The sequence below is a fragment of the Zingiber officinale genome, chromosome 2B, assembly GCF_018446385.1.
Source record: "Zingiber officinale cultivar Zhangliang chromosome 2B, Zo_v1.1, whole genome shotgun sequence".
Classification (NCBI taxonomy): Eukaryota; Viridiplantae; Streptophyta; class Magnoliopsida; order Zingiberales; family Zingiberaceae; genus Zingiber; species Zingiber officinale.
Window position 1 is genome coordinate 1,920,414 of NC_055989.1, and position 22,816 is coordinate 1,943,229.

Sequence of the window (22,816 nt, forward strand, 5' to 3'; positions counted from 1 at the left end):
ACACACTTTAAACTCTTTTATTGATAAGAATAAGCATCATTTGCTTTAGGTTCTGTGCTAATGTTCATAATACATTACGTCGCGCCCGAATCCGTTTGTTTTGGCGGTTCGAAGTTTAAACGGACCGGGAATGGCGGGAAGAGCCCGAGCCATCGGATCGAGAGGAGTCGGAGTCGTGCCCGATCCGATAACTCGAATAAGAATTGGGATCGGGTCCGTCATCCGACCCGGCGAAGAGGTCCGCTATCCGGACACCGACCTCCTCCGGCGAGAATCTGGCCACCGTCGCCACCTCCGGCGTCGACCGCCAACGCTCGTGGAAACTCCGGTACGCGGGAAGGATCATCCCCCTGGCCGCCGCCCTCACGTCCTCCCTCATTCTTGCGTCGACCACCACCCACCCTTCTTGCGCGGCGCACGCAGCCTCCAGCCCCGCGCTGAACGCCCGCATCCGCTCGCGCGCCTCCCCCGGCGCCACCTCCCTGGCCGGCACCGCCGCTGCCACCTTACCCCACGCCGCACGCTCGTAGCCCTCAGCGTGCTGCCTCGCTTTCCCCTCGTGCCGCGCCGCCCATTCCTCTCCCAGCACACCGCTCAGCGAGCATGCCCGCGCCCTGTTGGCCACGTACTGGAAGTTGTTCGCCAGGAAGAGGTGGGACAAGGCGGCGTCTCCGTACGCCGCCGCCTTCGCGTCGAGCTTGCAGTTCAGCGCCAGCATTAGCCGCGCCAACAGCGCGGCCACCTCCGACCCGGCTTGCCGCGGCTCGCTAATCGACGGCGACAACGGATTCGCCGTCGTGTGCGACCCGTCGAAGATCTCGGCGAGTGAGGTTTTGTAGTCCGCAAGCACGGCGATGTACTCCATCGCTCGAAGCGTGAGCGGGTGAATTCCGCCGCCGGGAAACAGAAACTTTGAGTTCTCCTTCAGCAGAGCCTCTTCGAAGTCGGCGACGGTAGTGCGGATGGTCTCTCCGAGCTTAGAGAGCGAGGCGAGGGCCTGCTCCCGGACGGCGGAAGTAGAATCGAAGGAGAACAACGAGTTCACCTCCGGTAGCAGCTCGGAGACCGCATCGTAGAGGTCCAGAAGTCGAGCCGTTTTGTCCCTCGACCGCTTCGATTTCGCCACCGCCTCCGGCAGCCGTAAGAAATGGACGGCGGCATCGTTCGCAATTTCGCCAAAGACGGCATCGCGGATGGAGTCGCATCCAGCGAAGACGTGCTCCAAGAGAATCCGCTCGCCGGAAAACAGAGTGGAGAAGGCGGCGGGCGCGGCGGAGAGCCAAGATCTGATTTTGATCTCGAGCGCCGCACAATCCAGCTTGCGGACCTGCGAATTCGGGGTGAGACTGTCGAATTTGAGTCGCCGGAGCTCCTCGTCGACGACGGACTTGCGGAGGAGCTTATATACCTTGACGCACTCCTTCCTGTACCCGGCGGAGACCATGGTCTCAGCGATGGCCCGAAGGTCGCCCATGGCAACGGCGACCGCGGCGGCGTTCTCGACTTCGCCGGCGGAATCATCTGCCCTGCCAACGCTGCTGTCGTCGCCATCCTCGGAGGCGCTCAACCGGGAGGAGGACCGAACGGAGACGGCTTCCAGATCGCGACAGAAGTATCGGTTGTCAGTGAGAATCCGGTGGAACTCCTTCTCGAGGCGACGCATGGCGGCCTGCATCATCGACTGTGCGCGAACGAGAGCGGCGTGGGACGACTCCGCCGCCGCCACGTCCCCCGCGCCGGAGACGAAGCTGAGCATGGCGCGCTGGAGGTCGCCCACCGCATCGAGAAACGCACGCGCCTCCTCGCGGTGGTCGTCACAGAACAGAACGGCGGCGGAGCCGACGTCGCGATCCCACTTCGCGACCAGGGCCTCAGCCGCCGCGACCCGTTTCTCAATCACTTCATCCGATACCCTACGCCTTTGCTGCTGCGGCGCCGGCCGAGGCGACGACTCCGGCGATCCGCCACGGCGGCCGAAGGAGTAAGAAGGCAAAAGGCTGCGCAGACTCTTTCTCGTCATCTCCTCTGCTACAGCTTTCAACCAACAAAATTCACCAAAAAAAAAAAGACAGCAAAAACAACAAAATTAATTGCTAGAAGATTGCTTCCGCTGATCGAACAAGTGCAATGAGATTTATAGAAATTTTACAGTGATTAAATTAGATTTGACAAGATTATTCTAAATTCAGATTGACCTCATGATTTGTGGGTAGGGTGTAAATGAGTCAAGCCACTCGTGAACTATTCAAAGCTCGATTCGATAAAAATTCGTTTGAGCTCGTTTAATAAGGCTCGTTAAGATAAACAACTCAAGCTCAAGCTTCACAAAATTCGGCTCGTTAACTCGTGAACATGTTCGTTAAGTTCATAAATTAATTTTTAAATAAAAAAATAATAATTTTGATATTGAATTTATAAATTTTACACCTCTACTTATGAAAAACATAGACAAATATATTAAATTTATTTATTAGAATAAAATTATAAATTTAATCAAAAATATTATAATTTTTTTTAAATATATAATTTAGTTTTTAATGAATATTTAAATTTATAATTTATATTTATTAAGTTCGTTTAGGCTTGATAAAAATTAGAATAAGTTCGTGAGCCATAAATATATTCGTTAAATAAAGTTCGAGCTCGGCTCGATTATAAACGAGTCAAATTCAAACATCCAAAAGTTCGACTCGACTCGATTACACCCTTATTTGTGAGGGTCTTCTTTTGTCGATTAGTAGCCATTTTGTAATTTGTGGTTAGTTGGTCTTCCAATCTGAATTTCTTCTCCTTGTGGCACGTGGAGGGTTATCATACATAATTACAATAATTAGCAAAAAAAAATTCAAATTTATTGTGAAAGGTAATTGAATGCGAGTGTGACTTATTTTTACTTGATAAAAATGTAATTTTAGTAATAGAAAGGTACAATAATTACAAAAATTTGAGTTTATTTTACTTGATAAACAAGTAATATTTTTTCTTCTATCCATGTAATTAGGAGAAAGGTAATTGAATACGAGTGTGACTTATTTTTCTTTATTTATTTTTTTTCTCTTGGTTATGTAATATTTCACCTTTTTTCTTCTGAATTCGATAGATTTAAGAATAATAATTTTTTTTAGAAAAATAATATCCGATTTCATTGAAAGATTCAACAGTATCAACATAACATTTGAACCATTCAATAAAATCCAACAAGTCTATGCGATTTGTCGTAGTGATTAGATTAATGGGAAAGATAAAAACTTATTTTATTTTTATGTTATAAAGATATTGATTTAACTGATTTGCTAAATAAAATAATATCTCTAGAAGTTTGACTCGGTATAAAATATGAATTTTTAAAACCTTAACTGATGGCATATTCATATGACAGCGATGAGCGATCCCTTCCCATCTAGTTGGCATATTGACCCCAACTAATTTCCTAGTGTTTGCATCTCGAGCACCATGACAACTTGGATTCTCGACTCAAACACGATTGGGATTATAATAATAAAAAAATCAATATTTATAATATCTTCACTAATATAAGATTTTTTTGATAATATAAAAATAAATTTATAAAGTTTGATTAAAGTGAATAATATTATATAATTATGAAAATATATGAATTCCATCAACCAATAAATAATATCATGGTCATGATCAAAATTGAGGAAACCTTGGCAAAGGAGGTGATGGCTTATGTCCAAAGTTCATAATATACATTGATCCTGTCTAGAAATTGAGTCAGATAGATCGCTGGGTGAACTGGATAGAATATTGATCGAATCGTTATGGTCCGAAGGAGGGTATGATGAGATGACTTCTATGTTGACTAAGTCGTCAGAAGTCCTCTGGTCAATGCTACCTGCAGCGATCAGGTTGCGTCGGTCTCTGGTACCTCGATACTCAAGGCAGATCCAACGAATATATAAGGAACAGTCTAATAGTAAAATGATAAATGTAGAGTGAGTACGAGAACGTACCCTGGTCCAGGGAGCGCCCTCTAATGGATATGTGAGCTGGTCGCGACACTGCTCGAGTTGTCATGACCTGGAAGAGCAAATAACTCTAAGCAGGATGAAGAGTTGGATCTGACGGCACCTAGTTGAGTGTGACCTTGATGTGGAAGATGACATGCAAGCTGAGATCTTGCCGCGCCGCGCCGACCGGGATATGACAGCGGCACGTAGGCCGGGATATAATATCGGCATGCAGATCGGAATATAACAACGGTACGAAGGCGGAATACAATAATGGCTCGATGGTCGAAGCAGAATAACAACTAAGACTCTGAGAAATGAGAGTGTCGAGTGGTTGGATCTGACGATGGGGGTGCATGCATGGGCTGCCAGCGTGCCAAGAGAAGAGAGATGACACGTGGACTACCGCGTGCCCGTGAAGAGACGACAACAGTGCCTGAGGCCACATGGAAGCTTTGGCATTGTGCGGCGAGAGGTGGCTGGGGCATTGCGAGTTGTCGACGGTGTGGGGAGTTTGTCGAAGACAACGCGTGGACTGTCAGACGGGGGAGGGGGGGCGACGCTTGGCCGTTGAAGGAGAGGCGACCGACGTGGGATGCAGTTGGCATTAGAGATCGGCGACTGCGTGATGAAGGATGTGTCGAGTCCGTCCGATGGTAGCGGCAGCATGAGGAGGAGAAGGGGAGTGGCAGCCGGCGTCCTCGCGAAGGTGGCGTCGGCATGCCTGGCAGAGGTGGAGACTGGAGGTGTTTGCCGACGAGAGGAGAAGGAGAGAGGAGGGCAGGGGAGTGGTGAATTGCAGGCGACGAGGGAGAAGACAACGCCAGGGGTGGCAATGTTTGTCCTGGGTCACGGTGGCCTAGAGCGAGGAAGAGATGGCAGCTTCCCAAAAACGCAGCAACCCCCCTTCCTTGTGGTGGCGATGGTGAAACCCAACGAAGCAGCCGAGCCACACAAAAACACACCCCCGGTGGAGATGGCGACGGGAGGTAGGAACAGCGGGGAGCGACAATTGACGTCGACAAGGAGAGATGAGCGAGAGAGGGAGCTCGTTCGCCATCCCCTCGGCGGCAACCCCAAAACCACGAAGAGAACTCCCCTGAACAATACCTCCTCCTCCTTAAAGTCGTCCCCCCCCCTCTCCTAATTCATACCTTGTCCTTAAGACATATCCATGTTATATATCATTGTGGAGATACGTAAACTCCATTGGTCCAACAACCATGGTCAAGGTGGAGCCATGTGGGAAACCTAAAAAAAAATTACATTAATATGTGATATTTTTGATAAAGCTCAAAAATAAATTTATGAGCGTTCATGTCCAAAGTAAACAGGTAATATCATACCATACTATTATGAAAATATGTGAATTCTATCTGTCCAACTATCATAGTCAAGACGAGTCATGTGGAAAACCTTAACAAAGGAGATGGGGGAGGTCTGAATCATGATAATAAGGGAACTCCTAATAAAATTCATGATAAGCTCTTGAGGTATGTGACGCTCTGAACCATGAGAATAATGGTAGGGGGTTTTATTAAAAATGCATGGAAAAGATCATGAGATTTTAAGATGGAAGATATCTAAATTGATATGAGACATTTTAGATAAAGCCCAACAATAAATCCACGAAGGCTTATGTCTAAAGTAAATAATATCATACCATTATAGAGATATATGAATTTAATCGATCTAACAATCATGATCAAAATGAAGCCATGTGGAGAACATTAACAAAGGAGGTGGAGAAGGCTCGAACCATGATGATAGGGGGCTCCTAGTAACATATGATAAACTCTCGAGGCATGTGGTGCTCCGAAGAATGAGAATAGTAACAGGGACTCCATTGGAAATATAATAAGATTATGGAATGAAAATAATAGCAGGGACTCGATTGGAAATATAATGAGAAGATTGTGGAGTTATAATTGCATCGCTCAACCAGCACTATACTTGAAGTACCTCTCCGAGCCCACCAAACTTTCCTGTTAGATCCTAGTCGTATAAAAGTGGTAAGGTTGACAACATTAAAGGATCCAATCCAAGCTCCCCTCGCTTATAATTTTTCCTATATTATATTTTTATCATCTTTATTCACTCTTCATTATCGTTATTGGAAGATAACTTAAGCATTTTAGATTTTGTTAAATTTATATTAAAAAAATAATGAACCACATATACGAATCTGGTTAATTTTATATTAAGATTTAGTAAGGAGGCGGTAGATTTTGAGAGGGGATCCTCTGATTCAGGATTTTTACAGGTGGGATCTAGTCCATCCAACTAATGAATGAATAGGATCTCTTTTAGTCCAGAATTTTCTACACCAGAGGATCTAGTCTCATTTTGAGATACGTCGACCTATAAAATAAAAGGGGAGCAAATATCTTGATCCATATAAAAGTTAATTAGGAGATGGATCATTCTCAATTAAATCATAATTATGATCTGATTGTAATTGATTATGATTCCTCTTTGAGAAATCTCTTTATCAAATTATAATTTTAGGTCAAAACGGATGACCTATCATCTAGAGGCCACCTCTTACTCGGCACCTGACAATTTGAAAGGGATCACCAATTATGACTAAATTGTATCAATATCTGACTTAATCAGACCTGGTCTTTTTTTATGATTTTTTACCCGGAGATCTGGTCTCAAATAAAAGACACGTGTGTCTACCTCAAATAGCTTTGAATGCAAATGCAAATGCAAAACACATTTCAAAAGGCTGCTTAATGTCTCGAGGATATTTCAAAAAGTTCAAACAAGAGGTCACAACCACGAGAGTCTTAAAATCATAAAAGATATTTAAAAAAACATGTGCATTCATATTATTAAAACAATGAGAAGAAAATAGTAGAAAAAAGCTGATGAAAAAAAAAACTAATGATGACAAAAGCTAGGAAAAATTTCGTAACTTTTTTCTTCTTTTTCCCAAGAAAATAGAAGAAAAGGACTACTAATGAAAAAAAAAATCTCTTTTTTTCTTTATATTGTCAAAGAAAATAGTAGAAAAGTATTAATGATGAATCTTCTTAACTACTTGCATCTTTTCTTAATAATTAAAATATAAAAAAATATATGATTCGAACGACATATTAAAGTATGCGTGTTCAAATCTCCCCTACATTGTACAACAAAGTCTCCTTTTCCTTACGTTAATTTCTTTGTACACGTTAACACTTCAATTTTAGTTCCTTGCACCAAAAGAAGTTTAACAAGTCATGTTATTTTTACAAATATAATTTAATTATTATTGATCCTGTCCGGAATCTGAATCAGACGAAGACCGACTGAGGTATCGTCGATGTTGACGGAGAGGTGACTTGGATACACCTGGTGTATGTGCACCGAGACGTATGTGCGCCGAAAAACAGACCCCCACGTGGAACTGAAGTAGGGTGATGACCTAACTGACAGTACTTAGACTCTGCGCACACTTAGACAGACACACGGAACGTTAGAAACCCGAAATCAGGGAAAAAGTCCCCGGCGCAAGCCCTTTGACGTTCAAGTCGGATACTTTTTTCCCAGAAGAACAGTGTACGAAGGAAAAAGAAATGTAGGAGACGAGTACGAATGTGCGAGAGAGCGTACTTGCACAAGGAAAAGAACCTCCCTTTTTATATGACACTACATACCTCTGGAACCTGACCACTATCAGAGAATGTCGGGGGTCCGGACATGTCGGGTGATGGAGGACACGCGACGCCCTCTTAAAGATTGAGAGAAGGTTCTATTCGCAGATGACAACAGACCATTGGAATATTCCCTGACATATGGCAGTTATTCCCTGACAAGCGGTTACGATTCCTTGACATTGTTGTCGTTAGTGTCTTCTGTCCCGCCCTGGTTTAGTTATGGACAGTTCGGGCTGACCGTTAGAGTGTAGCGCCTGGCCCGGGTCTTTATGAGGGAGACGAGCTGCGACGAGGGTCTCATCTTTCACGCGTGGAGTACTCTGTGCAGATCGGGTTGAGGAAACCAGACTAGTCGGGGAAGGTCAGGCCTTACTCCAGGCTGCATCTCATGTCTCTGATCTGGGATCCTGATCTATCAGTACCCGATCAAAAATTATGCGGTTGATGAAGTCAAACAGTTCAACTCCTCCATAACTACTGACTGCCTTGACTTCTGACTGTCACGTCCCCTTGACTTCCGACTGTTTGACCTTATCGGACTTCACTTTTATACACCATATCAATTATTATTATTTACTTCTTTTATAATCGAAGTGTTTAGACTTCAACGGACTAATCTCAATTAGACCGCCTCTTGATTCATCTATCAGATAAATTTGAAATACAATTTATACATATTTTTATATGATCTTCAAAATATCCTCTTCTAATTTAAAACTTAGCTCATCCAACATATTTATATTGGTTTGAATTATGTCATGCTCGATCAAGCTCACAAGTTATTGTACAAAAAAATGTTTGAATCTATTGTATTTCAATGATTCAAAGAATGTACAAAAAGAAGAAGAAATATATAGCCAACAAAGTTTTATGGTTGGACTCTGTTTCTATGGGTTTCCATTGGAGTTGAATGGGTGACTAGTGCTCCAATCAATCAAAGTCCCAACCATTGATATCGTGTACCGAGAACTGCTTGCCTGCCTTTTGGAATTCCAATTCAAGTTGTGTGATTTCTGATTCTGGATCAGATAGATAATACGGTGTCCTTGGAGTTGATCTAGGCGTCTCGATGTTTCTGAGCCTTGGCGAACTGATTTTAACAGTAGAACAAGGCTCCTTTTGCAATTTATCTGTGAATTCCCTCGCCGTTTCTTCGATCTCTAGAATAGGTCTTTCGATGGACTCAAAATGTAACCGCAGCTTCTCGATTGATTCAAACAGCTCGTTGACAGCGGGATCATCTCTCCTGCAAAAAAGAATGCCCATTAGTCTCGTGTTCTCATATTAGTGTTCAAATGGTTGATTTGATAGCAACCAGTCCCCTCTTCAGTTCCTACTTCGATGACAATAACAACATGTTATGAAGGTGTTGTTTGGTGGAATTCCATGGAGGTTAATGTTTTATGTTCATATCTTATCTTAAGGCTGCAGTTTAATTGTTCAAAGTACATGTGCAAATGAGCCAAGCCACTCGTGAGCCGCTCACAAGCGGCTCGGTCAAAACTCGACTCAAGCTTTTGTTGACTGAACTCAAGCTGGCTTGATTAGAAATTGAGCCAAGCTCGAGCCTAATTATTACTGGCTCGGTGGCTCATCAAACCAAACGAGCCAGTAATAATATATATTTTCGTATATTTTTATAATATATAATATATTTATTTATTTATTAAAAATAATTTTAAAAAAATCGAGCTCGAGCCCGAGCCAATAATTAAATATCAAGCTTAACTCTACAAGCTCGAGCGAGCTCGAGCTCAAGCCTAGGCTGGCTCGAGATTGTCGTTTACAGCCCTAGTTCAAAGAACTTGCACAAATTTTTACATACCGGAAATCACCTAAGATCTCTTTGACATTTTATTGAATCTCGAAAACAGTCTATAATTACTTCAACAAAAAAGCTTGATTGTTAACAAACTAATGGTTTAGTGATCAATATGCCACAAAAGGATAAGGGAAACCGAGTATCAAGTCGAGACACCCTCAATGTGCCGCAAAAGGGAAAAAGAAAGAAGTACCTGGAACCTTTTTCCCTTTCAGTATAAAACAAATCCTCCATACGATCGACTATGCTGAATGCAGTCACAATCTGAAAGAAAGCACAAAAGATGGTTTAGTGCGTGTTTCTCAATCATGATACAGATAATTCAGGTTTATGGTAAATTTGCCATGTGTGCTAAGTAATTCATAATGGTAGAATTTTCTTATTGCTTGCATTCTGCCTGAAGCAAAGGCTAATGATGGAAAATGATCATATTTATTTATAAGCCTAGAAGTGGCACACCTTAGTTTCAATTGTCAAATATTCCTCCTCGAGACATTTCTTTGGGTTCAACTCTTTGGCTAAATTGTTGTCCCAACCTTGTGTTCCTTCATATCTAGAAAAAGGCGAAGAGAAGAAAAACATTTAACATAGAGAAAGACACATCACCACATGAATATGCAAACAACATGAGTTCACCTATCATTGAATCTTTTCAAGTTCTCTACCAATGTACTAATATGAATGATTGAAGTGTTAAGATCATCCTGGAAGGAGAATAGAGATCAAAGCCGAACAAGAAGTAAATTACTAGGTTAAATGAGTGTTCATCAGGTGGACAAAACCTTCATATGACTGAAGAACCAAACTACAGAGAATTCAAGAGAAATACCTTGAATGAAGAAAGGTGATATCTAATCAATTGTACAAAATGATTCCCATATTTTTCCACTTCCTCGCTACAATGACAAGAAAATCGATGGTAAAGTACATACAAATCATAAACAACTTACTAAAGTTGATATATTATGAATTCAGATTATATTCATCATCCTAGGGCATCAAGAGCTTACTTAATTTGCTTATCTTTTAGCTTTATGCATGAAGATTGAACCTTCCAGGTATCTTGTAAGAAATTTATCCACATATGGACAATATCAGCTTCTACATTGCATAAAGTGACAGATTTTGCAAGCTCATCTTCCTGTTATTTAAAGAATAGTCAAATATTGCCATAATAATTTCTTTAGAATGATAAACCTTTAGACAAATAATTGGACTTTGAAAACCTTTGTTTTGAGGTGCATAATCATTTGATTGCTCGCGTCATCAAACTGGTCTTTCTCCTCCCTGGTTTTCTTGAGTCGTGCAGAAGCAGCTGCCAGAGAAGAATTAACCTGATATAAAGTACACACCATGAACAGGGGAAGACTCCAATATAAGAAAAGGAAATCTCAAGAAACTTAAAAAGGAAATTTCTACGAAAGAAAATACCTTCTTTAGCTCAGCCTCAAGTCCGTCTCTTTGATCCTCCAGCCTAGCAATATCAGAGAGTAACTCCTGATTTAAATTGACAAAATAAAACCAATAACTGATATCCAGGTAGGTTCAAAACACCAAGTCACCATCCATAAACATGAAAGTTTAGATGCATAGGTAGAGAGACGTCTTCGTATTTATGATCAGCTAACAAATTGTCACAGTAAATGGAAATGGATGATGTAAGCACATGCCTGGCCAAATATTAAAAATGGCATCCTGGTACTGCTACTGAGACGAGGTCTGAGGATCGAACTATAAGTTTCACGCTTTCAACCAATGGTTATCCTTATAAAATCACTATTGTAAATTAACGTAATTGTGACTTGCAAGGTTGGCCCTACATTTTAAACCAGAGATGTGATCCAGAAATGCCTTGATAAGAAAAGGATACAGAAAGAACTGGCAAGTAGAATACAAGTCATCACTTGACAGAGAATAGGAGACAGGACAGCCTTAAGATTCTGGAGGTTTGGTCATGAAAATTAGATATTACATAACCTTGATTATGAACATATCTTCAGTCATCAAAGAGCTACCACACAATAAATAACAAATCAAGTCAAAATTGCAAATGCCAAAATAGAAATTTTGATATGATTAGTAATTAACAAAACAAGAAATGAAGTTCCAAGAAGTAGAATATCTTCATATACTAGAAAATTATGCAATGCAATGATCTTTAAATTGATCATGCAACTCGAAACAAAGAGACAGACCACACTTTTCAGAGAAGATTGTGGTCTATTACTAGGCATTAAAAATTTGAAATGCTTTCAGTCACTGTAAAGGAAGTAGAAGAGGTAGCAGCAAGAGGAGAATATAAATATGGCCATTGTATCTGATGGCACCATGCCTGAGACTGGTAATTGGACCTTGCTGCTCCAGTTCTTTTCTAAGATCAAATGGAACCCAAAACGACCAGAACAACCTTAGTAAGATCTCTTAAATGAAGGAAAATACTTTCCACCTGATGCCATAACTTTGATGTTATATGTATTATCTTGCATGTACATGACATACTTTTTTTTTTGTAACCGGGTATCTGGATCTTACAAGCCAACTAATCACGGGATGTACAGTCCGGCCTCACATTCTGCACACCAAGTAAATATAGGAAACGAGGTGGCTCCTGACGTGGTGCCCCAGCGTCACCAGTTGTTCGAATGCCACATGCATGCGCTGCGTGGGTTTCAAACCCTAGTTGCTTGGGTAAAGCTCCCTGCCTCTTACCACCACGCCTCTTACCACTACCACCACACCATGCCCTAGGAGGATGTACACCACATACTAGTTCATATATATTGTGTGTACCACATGAAATCATGTAGTATACAAACAACCAGCTTGTGAAATACAAATCATTTATCCAAATATTCATCGACTCATAGTTTGACTATAACAAAGCTTGGCAAGGTTCTTGATAAAAAAATCTATAAGACATGAGAAAGAAGTTCCAAGTGAGGTTTCTATCAGATCTACCAAAATACAGCGTAAAACATAGAAAGTTCATAGATTACTAAGGGATATGAAAAAAAACCCTAATACAGGAGGGAAGCTTTCCAGGACTCGATTGTGCACCTGATCATAAGCTATATATCTATTACCAACATTTAGTGATTAATAGCCAAAACTACAGGAGCTGGTTCAAGAATGAAAGGTGAGTAGTTGATGTCAGCCAAATATTCTAAAAAATCTGAATTTATGTATGTTATTTCTCAACTGTTCAAAATTCTTTGTAACATAAATGATGTAAAACCTTTAAAGCAGGTACAGGGAAGGTTGATTAAATCTCACAAAGAAATAGAAAATAAAGAAAGATGCACAAATCGTAATAGGAAGAAAAATGCAGAAAGTAGAAGCCAGAAGAATATTACCTTCTCAATGCCCCTAGCTTCATTAGCTTTAGCTAGATGATAGTTAAGAGCCTCTTCTTTCTGATGCCTGCTTTGAAAATGGAGGAAGAACACAGTTGAAATGATGTATCACATTCTTCTTTACAAGTTCAAGTCATAATTTATGATTTTTGAATGACAAAAGGTCAGTACCACAGAGTATAAGTTTATTTCCCTGTAATTAAGATCACCCAATAGAAAAGATTTACCGATGTATTCGGTACAACTAATTGAACAACACCTAGGACATCCTACAAGATTCTAGGGACAGAACCTAAAAACATCTTTGAGCCAACCAAGATAAATACTGCTAAGTAACTAGCAAGCTGTCAAGATTGACCAACATATGTTTACACCAACATTTAAAGAATCTGCAATAATACAGTCAATTATAAATAGTATCCCACTTTTTTTGTGTAAACATTAGGACAAATAATAAATCTAGTTTGCGTGCTTGATTCCTAACAGGGTGGTGTGAACAAGTTACAAACTTGTGATTCATAGATTAGGAAAGGCAGCATTGTACCTATGATCTAGGATACGCTGTTCTGCTTTTGAGGAAGAGTTGGCAAGAGATTCGACAAGAACTGTCAACTTATCAACCTGTCAGCTTCATATAAACATTATTACAATAAGTCTCAACAATTGTGAAAAAAGTTAGTTCCATCGCTAGAGACCACTTAAACCTTAAAGAATATCTGCAAGATAATCCATATAGCGTAAATACTAAATACTAATACAATAAAGAATAAGCACATGATGATTCCAGTGCCTATGATTGGCTGCACAAATAGTAGCCAGAGAGGGAGAGGTCAAGTACGGCATCACAAATACATCCCTCAATAATGTCAAACAGTCATTTTAACATCATCTGATTGGCGAACATAACTCATTCTGAAAAAATAGTAAAGTTAAAAAATGTATAATATCTCAAGGATCTAAGATGATGCTGTGACACTGGACCTTTAAAAAAAAGAAGGAAGAGTTCATTTTTACGGGTAAATCTAGCCAATGCACCATTCAACACAAGCACTATTTTCTAAGATAATAAGTTCATAGCACATGCCTTTTAGGCAAATCCTCAAAAAATTTCACAATTACATAATATTTCTATAATATAATTTATATTCACATAGATACTTTAATGAACTATGTTTCTTTGGGCTCAGCAAACAAATAATATTAATGATGGCTTGCCACCATGATAAATAACAAAAATCATTCTGCATCAATTCCCAGAGTAAAACCAAGATTGCCACTAATTAGGTGCTATAATATAACATGCAATCAAAACAACTCTTGAATAGATGTACTACATTTTATTTGTATGAGGGCAATTTGAATGGTCAAAGGATCAAAATGAGGTTCTATAACTTGGGTTCATAGTAACTGTCACTTATCAGAGATTACTTCAACATCTATCGATGGACAAACTAAGGTGTCAGTGGGCACACCATTGCATATTACAAAAAAGTTCTCAAGGGACAAAAACAATCAGGTAACTTTGTAACACAAAATTTTAAACAGAATTGATTCAGAGTTTATTTTTAACTAAACTACCTGCAAAGCATTACAATTTAGCACAATAATGATACATTGTCAGAGTTGATGTAGGACATGTTTAAAGATTAGCAATAGATTTTGTAATTAGACAAATTGATAGTTAGACAAGTTGAACGAATTGGAGTTGAAGCCTGAAGGTGCAAGAAGTAGAGGAATATCAATGAAATTTAAGTTACCATAATTAAAAAAGATTTAAGAGATCTAAAATTACTAATAGATATTGTTCAATAGGGAGATAAACCCATGCAACCAACCGAAAACAATGACAAGGCAGTAAAATTTTAAAGAAAAACAGAAGCATGTACCTTTTGAGAATGGACATCCAGTGAGTTCCCACTTTTTATGCCTTTTATCTTTAAAAGCAGGGTTTCCAATCTAGAGCATAGGCGGACTTCTACTAGTGCCTCTTGCAGAATCTACAAATCGGGCATAGTTAACTATGAAGATGATGCTGAAATGAAGCAATCAAGAGGAATGTACACTCAAAAGTTGGCTAAACAAGTTGTTCCAAAGAGAAATGTGTATGAGCAACCATGCCCACTAGCCAAACTTGTAGCGCTAATTATATTGTCATGTATTAATGGAGCACCTTTATCTTTAGAGGACACAACTGCAAGTCTAAGTAACGAGTAGAATCCTAGACAATTATTATCCACCAGAAAATGGCATAAAACAATCAAAATCAAAATGCTATATCAGTATGAGAATTTACAATGCATCAACAGAATATGAGGATGAGCATTTTTTTTTTTGCAGCAGTAAATTCATCCAGAATAATAGAAATTTTATGTGGTGAAAGGTTCCCTCAATACATGGCATCTTGACACGGCATGATATAACCATCATGAGCATACATCTCTATACAACCTCTGAAAATCCTAGAGTTTCTGCTGAACCAAATTACTATAGGAATTCAATGATCATCCTGGATAAATATTATGAGATATAGCATATAATGCATGCATGCTTTTTCTTGCTTTAGACATTCTCTTGAAACAAATTACTATAGAAATTCAATGACCATCCTGGATGAATGTTATGGATATAACATATAATGCATGCATGATTCTTCTTGCTTTAAACATTCAAATCCTTCAATTACTCAATAAAATGAGTTGTACTATCTGCACAAAAAAGCTAAGACAAATTTGCAATTTTAAAACTTCCAGATCACTCATTTTACATACTAGATGCAATTTAAACTGTATGCTTAGGCTTCTGAAAAAAGTATACCAACCTCAATCTAGCCTGAACTTTGATAAAACAACAAATGAGACAACCCCAAGGCAACCAAAACAACAATGACAGTTCATCCCACCTATTCGGAATGAGTTACATGGATATATCCTTCCATTGACATCCATTTGAAGGATATACTGCCAAAAATACCCAAGTCATTTAGATCTTTTTTATTTGAGTAGAGTTCCTTTTGGTCTCAACTAGAGAGTCCCAAAACTATAGGCATGAAATTACATGAAGTTGGCTGTCATCATCGTAAGCAAGTATGTTCCAACAATTTGGGATCATCTAAATTATAAGGGTCTGGTAAAGTGTGAAAAGTAATATTCTTTTCAAGATATTTTTTTGAGGGAATATTTTTTTTTCAGGAGTATATGCTTATCAAAAGTAGAAGAATTTTATATGTTAAAGTTTTAAATAGACATGGGATAGCACCTGGATAAAAGCACAAATGTTCTTGTAAAGGGTCTTAGAATCAAATTGCATCTTCATCAATTAACTTTACAAAAACAGGGCAACAAATATCTTGAAAGAAAACTTTTGAAGCCACTGTAAACTTCACAAGAACCAAATTTTGAAGAGAAATGTGCCATAAAGCATGACTCTTATATAATAATTCTATTGAAAAATGAAGAAGCAAAGTTAAATAGTAAATCACCAAGGCATATTTTCTGAAAGGACCCTACACATAAAAACTAAGGCTTCCAACCAAGAAGCAATGTGTTATTCTTCCACAAGTCATTCATCTTCAACATGTTCTAGTTTGACTACAAATGCATCATATCTTGCCTATTTACCAAAATAAAAACAGAATCTGCTATCTTAAGCATTAATCATACCTCCACCATATCTGAAATCTTTTTTGTACCAGCATGATCTTGGCTTGAGGTCATTTGCAATACTTCTATTCCATCGACGTTCTTTTGAAGCTTTGAGATTTCATATTCTAATCTGACAAGAATAGGAACAAAATTATTGCAGATTGGGAGTAACAATACAAGATAATCTTAAGATAACCATCATGATATCTGAGCCCAACCTAATTAAACTAATTTTGAATTAGGAATGGGAATAACTACAAGACTAGATAATAATCCGACAAAACTTGACAATAAAACCCTCAACATACTGGGTAGGGATTCTAACATAGGCTTCATTAGCAATTTCCCAAACAGGCTTCAATTTACTAATCATATTTGATACTCCGAGACAATTTTTTCAACAAAAAACTCAGTAACTTTTATTCTTTACCTTTTTTTTTGGCAATGTATGAGTGGGAATTCTCAAGCTCCAACCTTCATTAGCAATTTCCCAAACAAGTTTGAATGTACTATTCATATTTAATTCTATGTGACTCAATGTTTTCAACTAAAACCTAGTAACTTTTATTCTTTACATTTTTTTGACAATGTATGAGTGGGAGCTCTCGAGCTCCAACCTTTTATGACTAAGGTGGATTTTGAACCCGGGACCTTGAATATATTTGCTACCTGTTTATTCTTTCTGGTAGTCCACATGGATCACTCTTACCTTTCAAAGTAGATATATAAGTTTTCCAACCATAAATGTCTGTAGTTCATAGGTCCAATGACTTAAAATATACCAGCTTCAGCATGTCAACAACCTCCACCACCTAGAAAAAGAGCCTCCCACTAAATCTGACAAATGTGCTCCCATCTTCATATCTCCTCTTTTCAAAGGATCTGTTCCTTGATTTCTAGAACTGAATGAAAGAAGATGCCAATCTGAGTCGTAACATCAGCATCATGGAAAGATCTTTTCTTCAGATTGCTTAAACAGCCTCATGGGTTTTCCTAAGATGAACTTGCGCTAGCATTCTATGATTTAATCTAGGAGAGAATTCAATATTTTGGAATCCCTAATGTTCCATTGCTTGTTCAAATTACATGGAAAGTATTTTGCAATACAACACAAGTTGTCTGAGAAAGACCAAGGAAACCATAAATGAATGTCTATTAGTAACCTTGCTATGTTAGTCGATTGCTTGTTCAAATAACGTGGACAGCATTTTGCATATGAAACCAGGAAACAATAAATAAATGTCTATTGGTAACCTTGCTATGTCAGCATTTACTTTTAGTCCTGAAATTGCACCTTGAGCAAATTGAAGAAGCTCCTCACGCTTCACCTGAAACATTTGAAAATGTGCATGAAAATAAAAATTTGACAAATATGATTTGGATGAGACATTAAAAAATAATGAATCATATTTGATCCCCAAAAAATAGAATCGTACAAAAGAAAAGAATTGAAAGACTATTTATCACTTAATGCCTCTCTAAATACTCTTGTGCAAAAACATGTACTTTAATGCAAGTCATTCTATAGATTCACAGTAATAAAAAGAAACCCAATCAACAAGCGACAAACTTATGTAACAAGTATTATTATTTAATTAACTTTCAAATTTATACTTTGCTGGAATTCCTAAAGTCAGGCTACAGGAGCAAATAGACAAGGCATCAGATATTGTAGTCAATAAAAGAAACAATGAAGTATACCAAAACTTCCTCTTCGTAAGCTGAAAATGCTTTTGAAAGTTGTTGTATCCTGCTTATAATATCATTGTGATCTTCCTTATCCCCGATCAGACAGTGTCTGTATAAACTCAAAAACATGAGAAAATATTTACATATCATAGCTATAAATTGAAAAGCAAAAGAAAAAACAAAAGTGATTCTATAGGATATGTTGTAATGAGATCTGTAAGCTGTTGATTAGTAGTAAATTTAAAGGACACAACTGCACTATCTAGAGTAGCGAATCAGATAGAATAAAATCACTTCAAATTAAATCAAAAGAACATATAACTCAACATAGAACAATTAAAATCATCTTGCAAAATGTTTTGGACCAGCTACAACATCTTATGAGCAATTCCAAGCTATTAACAAATTGTTCACTTCCATATTTATTACAAACAAAAGTCTATTGATAAATTATATGCATTTTAAGATGCATGAATAAATTATTCTTAAAAAAAACTGTTGTTAAATTATAGGATCTAATGAAATAATTCCTATGAACAACTCAGTTTGGTGAGTTCTCGATCTTGACAACCTTCAGAAAAATTAGTTCATTAACTAGATAACTCAAACCAACCAAAATGGTTAAGCTCATATTACTGGTAATTCATCTGAAATGCACCCTTCTAAACCCTTCACTAGATAGCTCATAGTTTTAACGTGGAACTAAAATGGGCTGAGAAATAACAAAACACTACTGAGATAGACTATATAAAGAGTAAGATTTCCAGTTGAATTTTAAATTGTGCGAGTGGCATATTGAAGCTATAATCAACGTTCTGTTGAACCACTCTTCTAATAGATTATGTTACACCTAACAGTTGTTAAAGTTATTTAAAGATAAATCATTAACAATATTTGCAGCTATCTAGCTGGAAATTGAATTTTAAATAGTATGTACAAGTTTAACCAGAAAGAAAAGATTGATAAAAGAAAAATCTGAACAGTCTCAGAGTCAATACAAAAGGTCTTGTGATATTTATAGCATTCAACTTCATGTATAGTTATTTCTAAAATTAGAACTATGCTATGAAGGAATAAATGGCAAGTGAAAGAGAATGCATAATCACACGATTCCCACCAACCCAAATATTTGCAAGAGCAGAGAAACTTCTTGTTCATTTGGAGCTTCCAGAATCTGAGTCACAGAAAAGATTTAACCTGCGGTTAACCTCCATGATCAGCAAGAACAATGCCTAAGATCAAATATGATGAATAATACTTTCAAAGCATGTAAAACCTTCAATTATAGATTAAACAGTGAAACAATAAATTTTTGCCCAGAAAGTTCATAAAAGCAAATATCAAACTTACAGAAGTAATTAGAACATCTGTCCAATTATTTATGCTAATGGACATAAAATGTGCAAAATGAACCTGTCAATTTTTGTGTGGAATAACTAATCAGCCTAAAGCAAGCAAATGTAATGGGGATAGTTGTAAATGTAATTCATTTCATAGTTGATCATGAGATGGAATTCAGGGATAATGGGTAACTTTTCATCTCTTATGGGGAACTTGACCCCACTAGCCAAGAGATTGAGCGAGCAGCTCATTCTTTGATTCCTGGTTTAGAGCATCAACAGCCCACTTTTTACCACTTATGGGAACCTTGACCCCTCTAACAATGAGATTGAGCAGCTCACTCTTTGCTTGATCACTCTTGTTGATATGAGAAGACTTGTCTTCTCCTTTTTGAGTCTGAGATTCATTTTGCAATGAAGAAACTTGGGAAATTCAAGAAGTCATAAATTGGATGTGTCTAATGCTATGTTCCTATTACATTTATGGCATCAAATTAAATCTGACTTCTAGAGACATACCACCTCTGATTGTCTCCCTATTACCCTGGAATATCTTCTTCTTAAATTAATTCCCAAAGTATTTACCATCCAGTTACAAAGGTTTCTGGAGGCATTAATTAGTGCTCATCAATTTGTAATTCTCAAGGGACCTGCTATGTGTGCGTTACTGAAGTATTAAATTGGTGCAAACATGTAGAAGTATGTCTTGATAAAGCTTGACAATGAAACATGCCTGATATTGTCAAATGGGATGCTCTAGAGCAGGTTCTTCAGTTGCAGGGCTTTCTAGTTCAATGGATTTGTTGGGTCATGAACTCCTGACAATTCATGGCACTGTGGTGGTTAATAAACAAGCAGGAAATGAATTTGCTTATGGTAGGTAGATTAGGCAGGGTAATCATCTATGTCTCTACCTATTTATGTTGCTCACTAATTATTCAATTGCTACTCACCTGACTTTCAAATTATCCAATTGGTAATGACACTACTTTGCTCAATAAAAAAGGAGTAATGGAGCTCAATGTTGATTGTGTTCTTTGGCTTCATTTCAGTAACAAGGAGACCATAGTGCACATATTCTTCCAATGTAATATTGCAAAATTGTGTGTGGACTCATCTTTTCTCCTGCATTCAGCTCAACAAACAAGAAATGGCTTCTAGTGATGGCAGTAGATTGTATACCGCCGCTTTTAGATGCTATGTGAACCTGCACTTGCTCACTTTGGATGATAAATAAGTACCCTTCTTAAATGGGTAAACAATCTAAACTTAATTATTAAGCATATTCAAGTATTGAACCTGAACAGGACGGGTACTTGTGGATATTTGATTATAAGATGGCAATGGATGGGTACTTGTGGATACTCGATTATAAGATACCTATTGCCATCCCTAATGGCTAGTGGATGATTGAGATCGCAATGATTTCTTTGACGCAATGGATTTCTTCTCGGGTGTTTATCACATTTACCCAATCCTAGTTGTACACAGTTCAGAAGACAAGGACTGATGTTACTTTCCACGACAAGATTCAGTTCAATGGATGCCCTCCTCACTTGGTTCTCTTTTCTCCAATGTTGGAGCTTTTGAGTAAACCCATTTTGTTAGACGCTCTATCTAGTCAACTTACTACCTTTGAACAACTGTTGTGGAGCTGATCTATGAACTGTTCATTTAGTTTTCCTACTATTAACATCTGTTGGGTTCCTTGTTTCACCTCTTGTTATCCTTTGTTTTTAACACTTGTATCTCTATACTTTAAAAAAAAAACATACTTTACTGGCATAACTCGCCCTTTTATGATCTCAAAAGCAAAACAAGAGTGATAACTTGCAAATCATTATGTTAATAATCAAACTTACCATGGATAATATAACGCTTTCAAGGGCTTGGCTATAAAGAAGCACTTCCTTGAAGTTCATAGTTTCATCCCCGAGGAAATATAAGATCTGCACAACCATATAGAAGAACCATCAATTTTCATTCATTAGCTAATTTCAACAAATATTAAGTCCAAAGATGCATTTGGAAGCTCACTATATTATCATCTTTGAAAAAAAATTCACAGTACAGAAAATTATCTCATATTCTAATGTAGAGCAGAAAATTTGTAAAAATATTCATTATCAATTGAAAGGACAAAATGTGCATGACAGAGGGCAGTGAGGCATATTGAGCTGTGTGCTTCATGCCTAAGAATCTAATTCAGGAAGAGGATTCATGTACAAGAGTCAATTTTTGCCTTTTCAAACATCAGAATACTTGGTGCTAAAACAATTTTATCTAACCATCGAAACTTTTCCAGGATGTGAGTTGCTGTCAAAAGATGACAGTGGCTGTTCCAACAGCTTATGATCGGTTGAACTTCCAATTACTCTTTCAATTTCTAGCAAAGAAAACAACCATGTTTGTAATAGTTGAACTCTCTCTATTCCCTTGCATGATACAGCAATGTCTTCCAATCTTTTTGCAGTCTGCTTGAAGCTTTGAGAGTTTTTATTACCCTGCAAAATAATGATGCATTTCTTTAAATAATGCATCTATTCAAAGTCAACATTCTCAGACAAACCATCAAGACACAGAGAAGCCTCAATTGCATACTGATTACTGGTAGGAACAAGCCTAGATAACGCTTGTTGCACAGTGATTTAATCCATGTTCAGTATTCATAATAAACAACAATAGCAAGGTTTTGATCAATTTATACAAGACTAATCACAATAATGATACAGTAAACTCAATACTATATACTTACATTCTTGTTCATCCCTGTAATGCCACCAAATATAAAACCAGATCAAATCTAAATATTTACCTATCAAACTTTGACATGAAGAGAAGTGCTAAGCATCTATATAATATTCACTATTAAGTAGGTTCTTCAGGACTTCATTATCGGAAAAATAAATAAAATTAGATAGCGGAGGTCAAGGCCAACAATGTAATGCCAGCAATTTATAATCAATAAAGGACGGGGTCTGGGAGGGGGAGAGTGTTACGATGCGGCTCTGGATGATCCTGGTCCCCCCGGCGACTGCCTGGCCGGCGTGCTGAACGACGGTGCCTGCGTAATTCCTGACTGTGCGCGTGAGGTTGTTCTTGCCGCTGACCTCTACGGCCTTGTGTACGGCCGATCTCAGCCACGACATCGAGGGGGAGTAGGCAGATGAGAAGTCAGAATGGATCGGTGAAGAACGGATGGAAGATCGACGGAAGATCGCCCAAGTGGAGGAGGAAGAGATCGGGATTTGATGGATCGAAGTTCTCGAAGGAGGACGAAAAGGTCAGAGAGAGCGGTGGCGAGGCCGGGGTGGGACTTGGTAGCGCACCGCCGTGGTTTCCGGCCGTTCTATATA

General features: G+C 38.5%; 2 protein-coding genes across 2 annotated transcripts; both read right to left on the minus strand.

Moving 5' to 3' along the window:
- Positions 1–115: 115 nt before the first annotated feature.
- On the minus strand, positions 116–2,020 carry LOC122048072 (exocyst complex component EXO70H1-like). The gene has a single exon (XM_042609680.1). It carries the CDS (start codon positions 2,018–2,020, stop codon positions 116–118), a length of 1,905 nt encoding a protein of 634 aa, XP_042465614.1.
- A 6,330-nt stretch (positions 2,021–8,350) lies between these two features.
- On the minus strand, positions 8,351–22,784 carry LOC122045025. The gene is made up of 18 exons (XM_042605072.1): positions 22,460–22,784; positions 21,749–21,964; positions 21,323–21,409; positions 19,242–19,294; positions 18,133–18,229; positions 17,686–17,759; positions 16,450–16,561; positions 14,677–14,787; positions 13,335–13,411; positions 12,791–12,857; positions 10,869–10,934; positions 10,664–10,771; positions 10,448–10,578; positions 10,267–10,333; positions 10,074–10,141; positions 9,897–9,990; positions 9,631–9,701; positions 8,351–8,861 (listed from the first exon to the last, which is right to left on the minus strand). Exons 1-18 carry the CDS (start codon positions 22,607–22,609, stop codon positions 8,546–8,548), a joined length of 1,965 nt encoding a protein of 654 aa, XP_042461006.1. The 5' UTR covers positions 22,610–22,784; the 3' UTR covers positions 8,351–8,545.
- Between the last annotated feature and the right edge of the window lie 32 nt (positions 22,785–22,816).

What these genes read in the sequence shown, in the direction of transcription:
- LOC122048072 (XM_042609680.1), bottom strand. Translation starts at nt 2,020, where the DNA reads ATGACGAGAAAGAGTCTGCGCAGCCTTTTGCCTTCTTACTCCTTCGGC.
- LOC122045025 (XM_042605072.1), bottom strand. Translation starts at nt 22,609, where the DNA reads ATGTCGTGGCTGAGATCGGCCGTACACAAGGCCGTAGAGGTCAGCGGC. An exon ending in CTAAAAGATAAGCAAATTAA is followed by an intron (nt 10,334 to 10,447) that starts GTAAGCTCTTGA and finishes TTGTCATTGTAG; the next exon opens with CGAGGAAGTGGAAAAATATG. An exon ending in TTGAAAAGATTCAATGATAG is followed by an intron (nt 9,991 to 10,073) that starts GTGAACTCATGT and finishes GCCTTTTTCTAG; the next exon opens with ATATGAAGGAACACAAGGTT.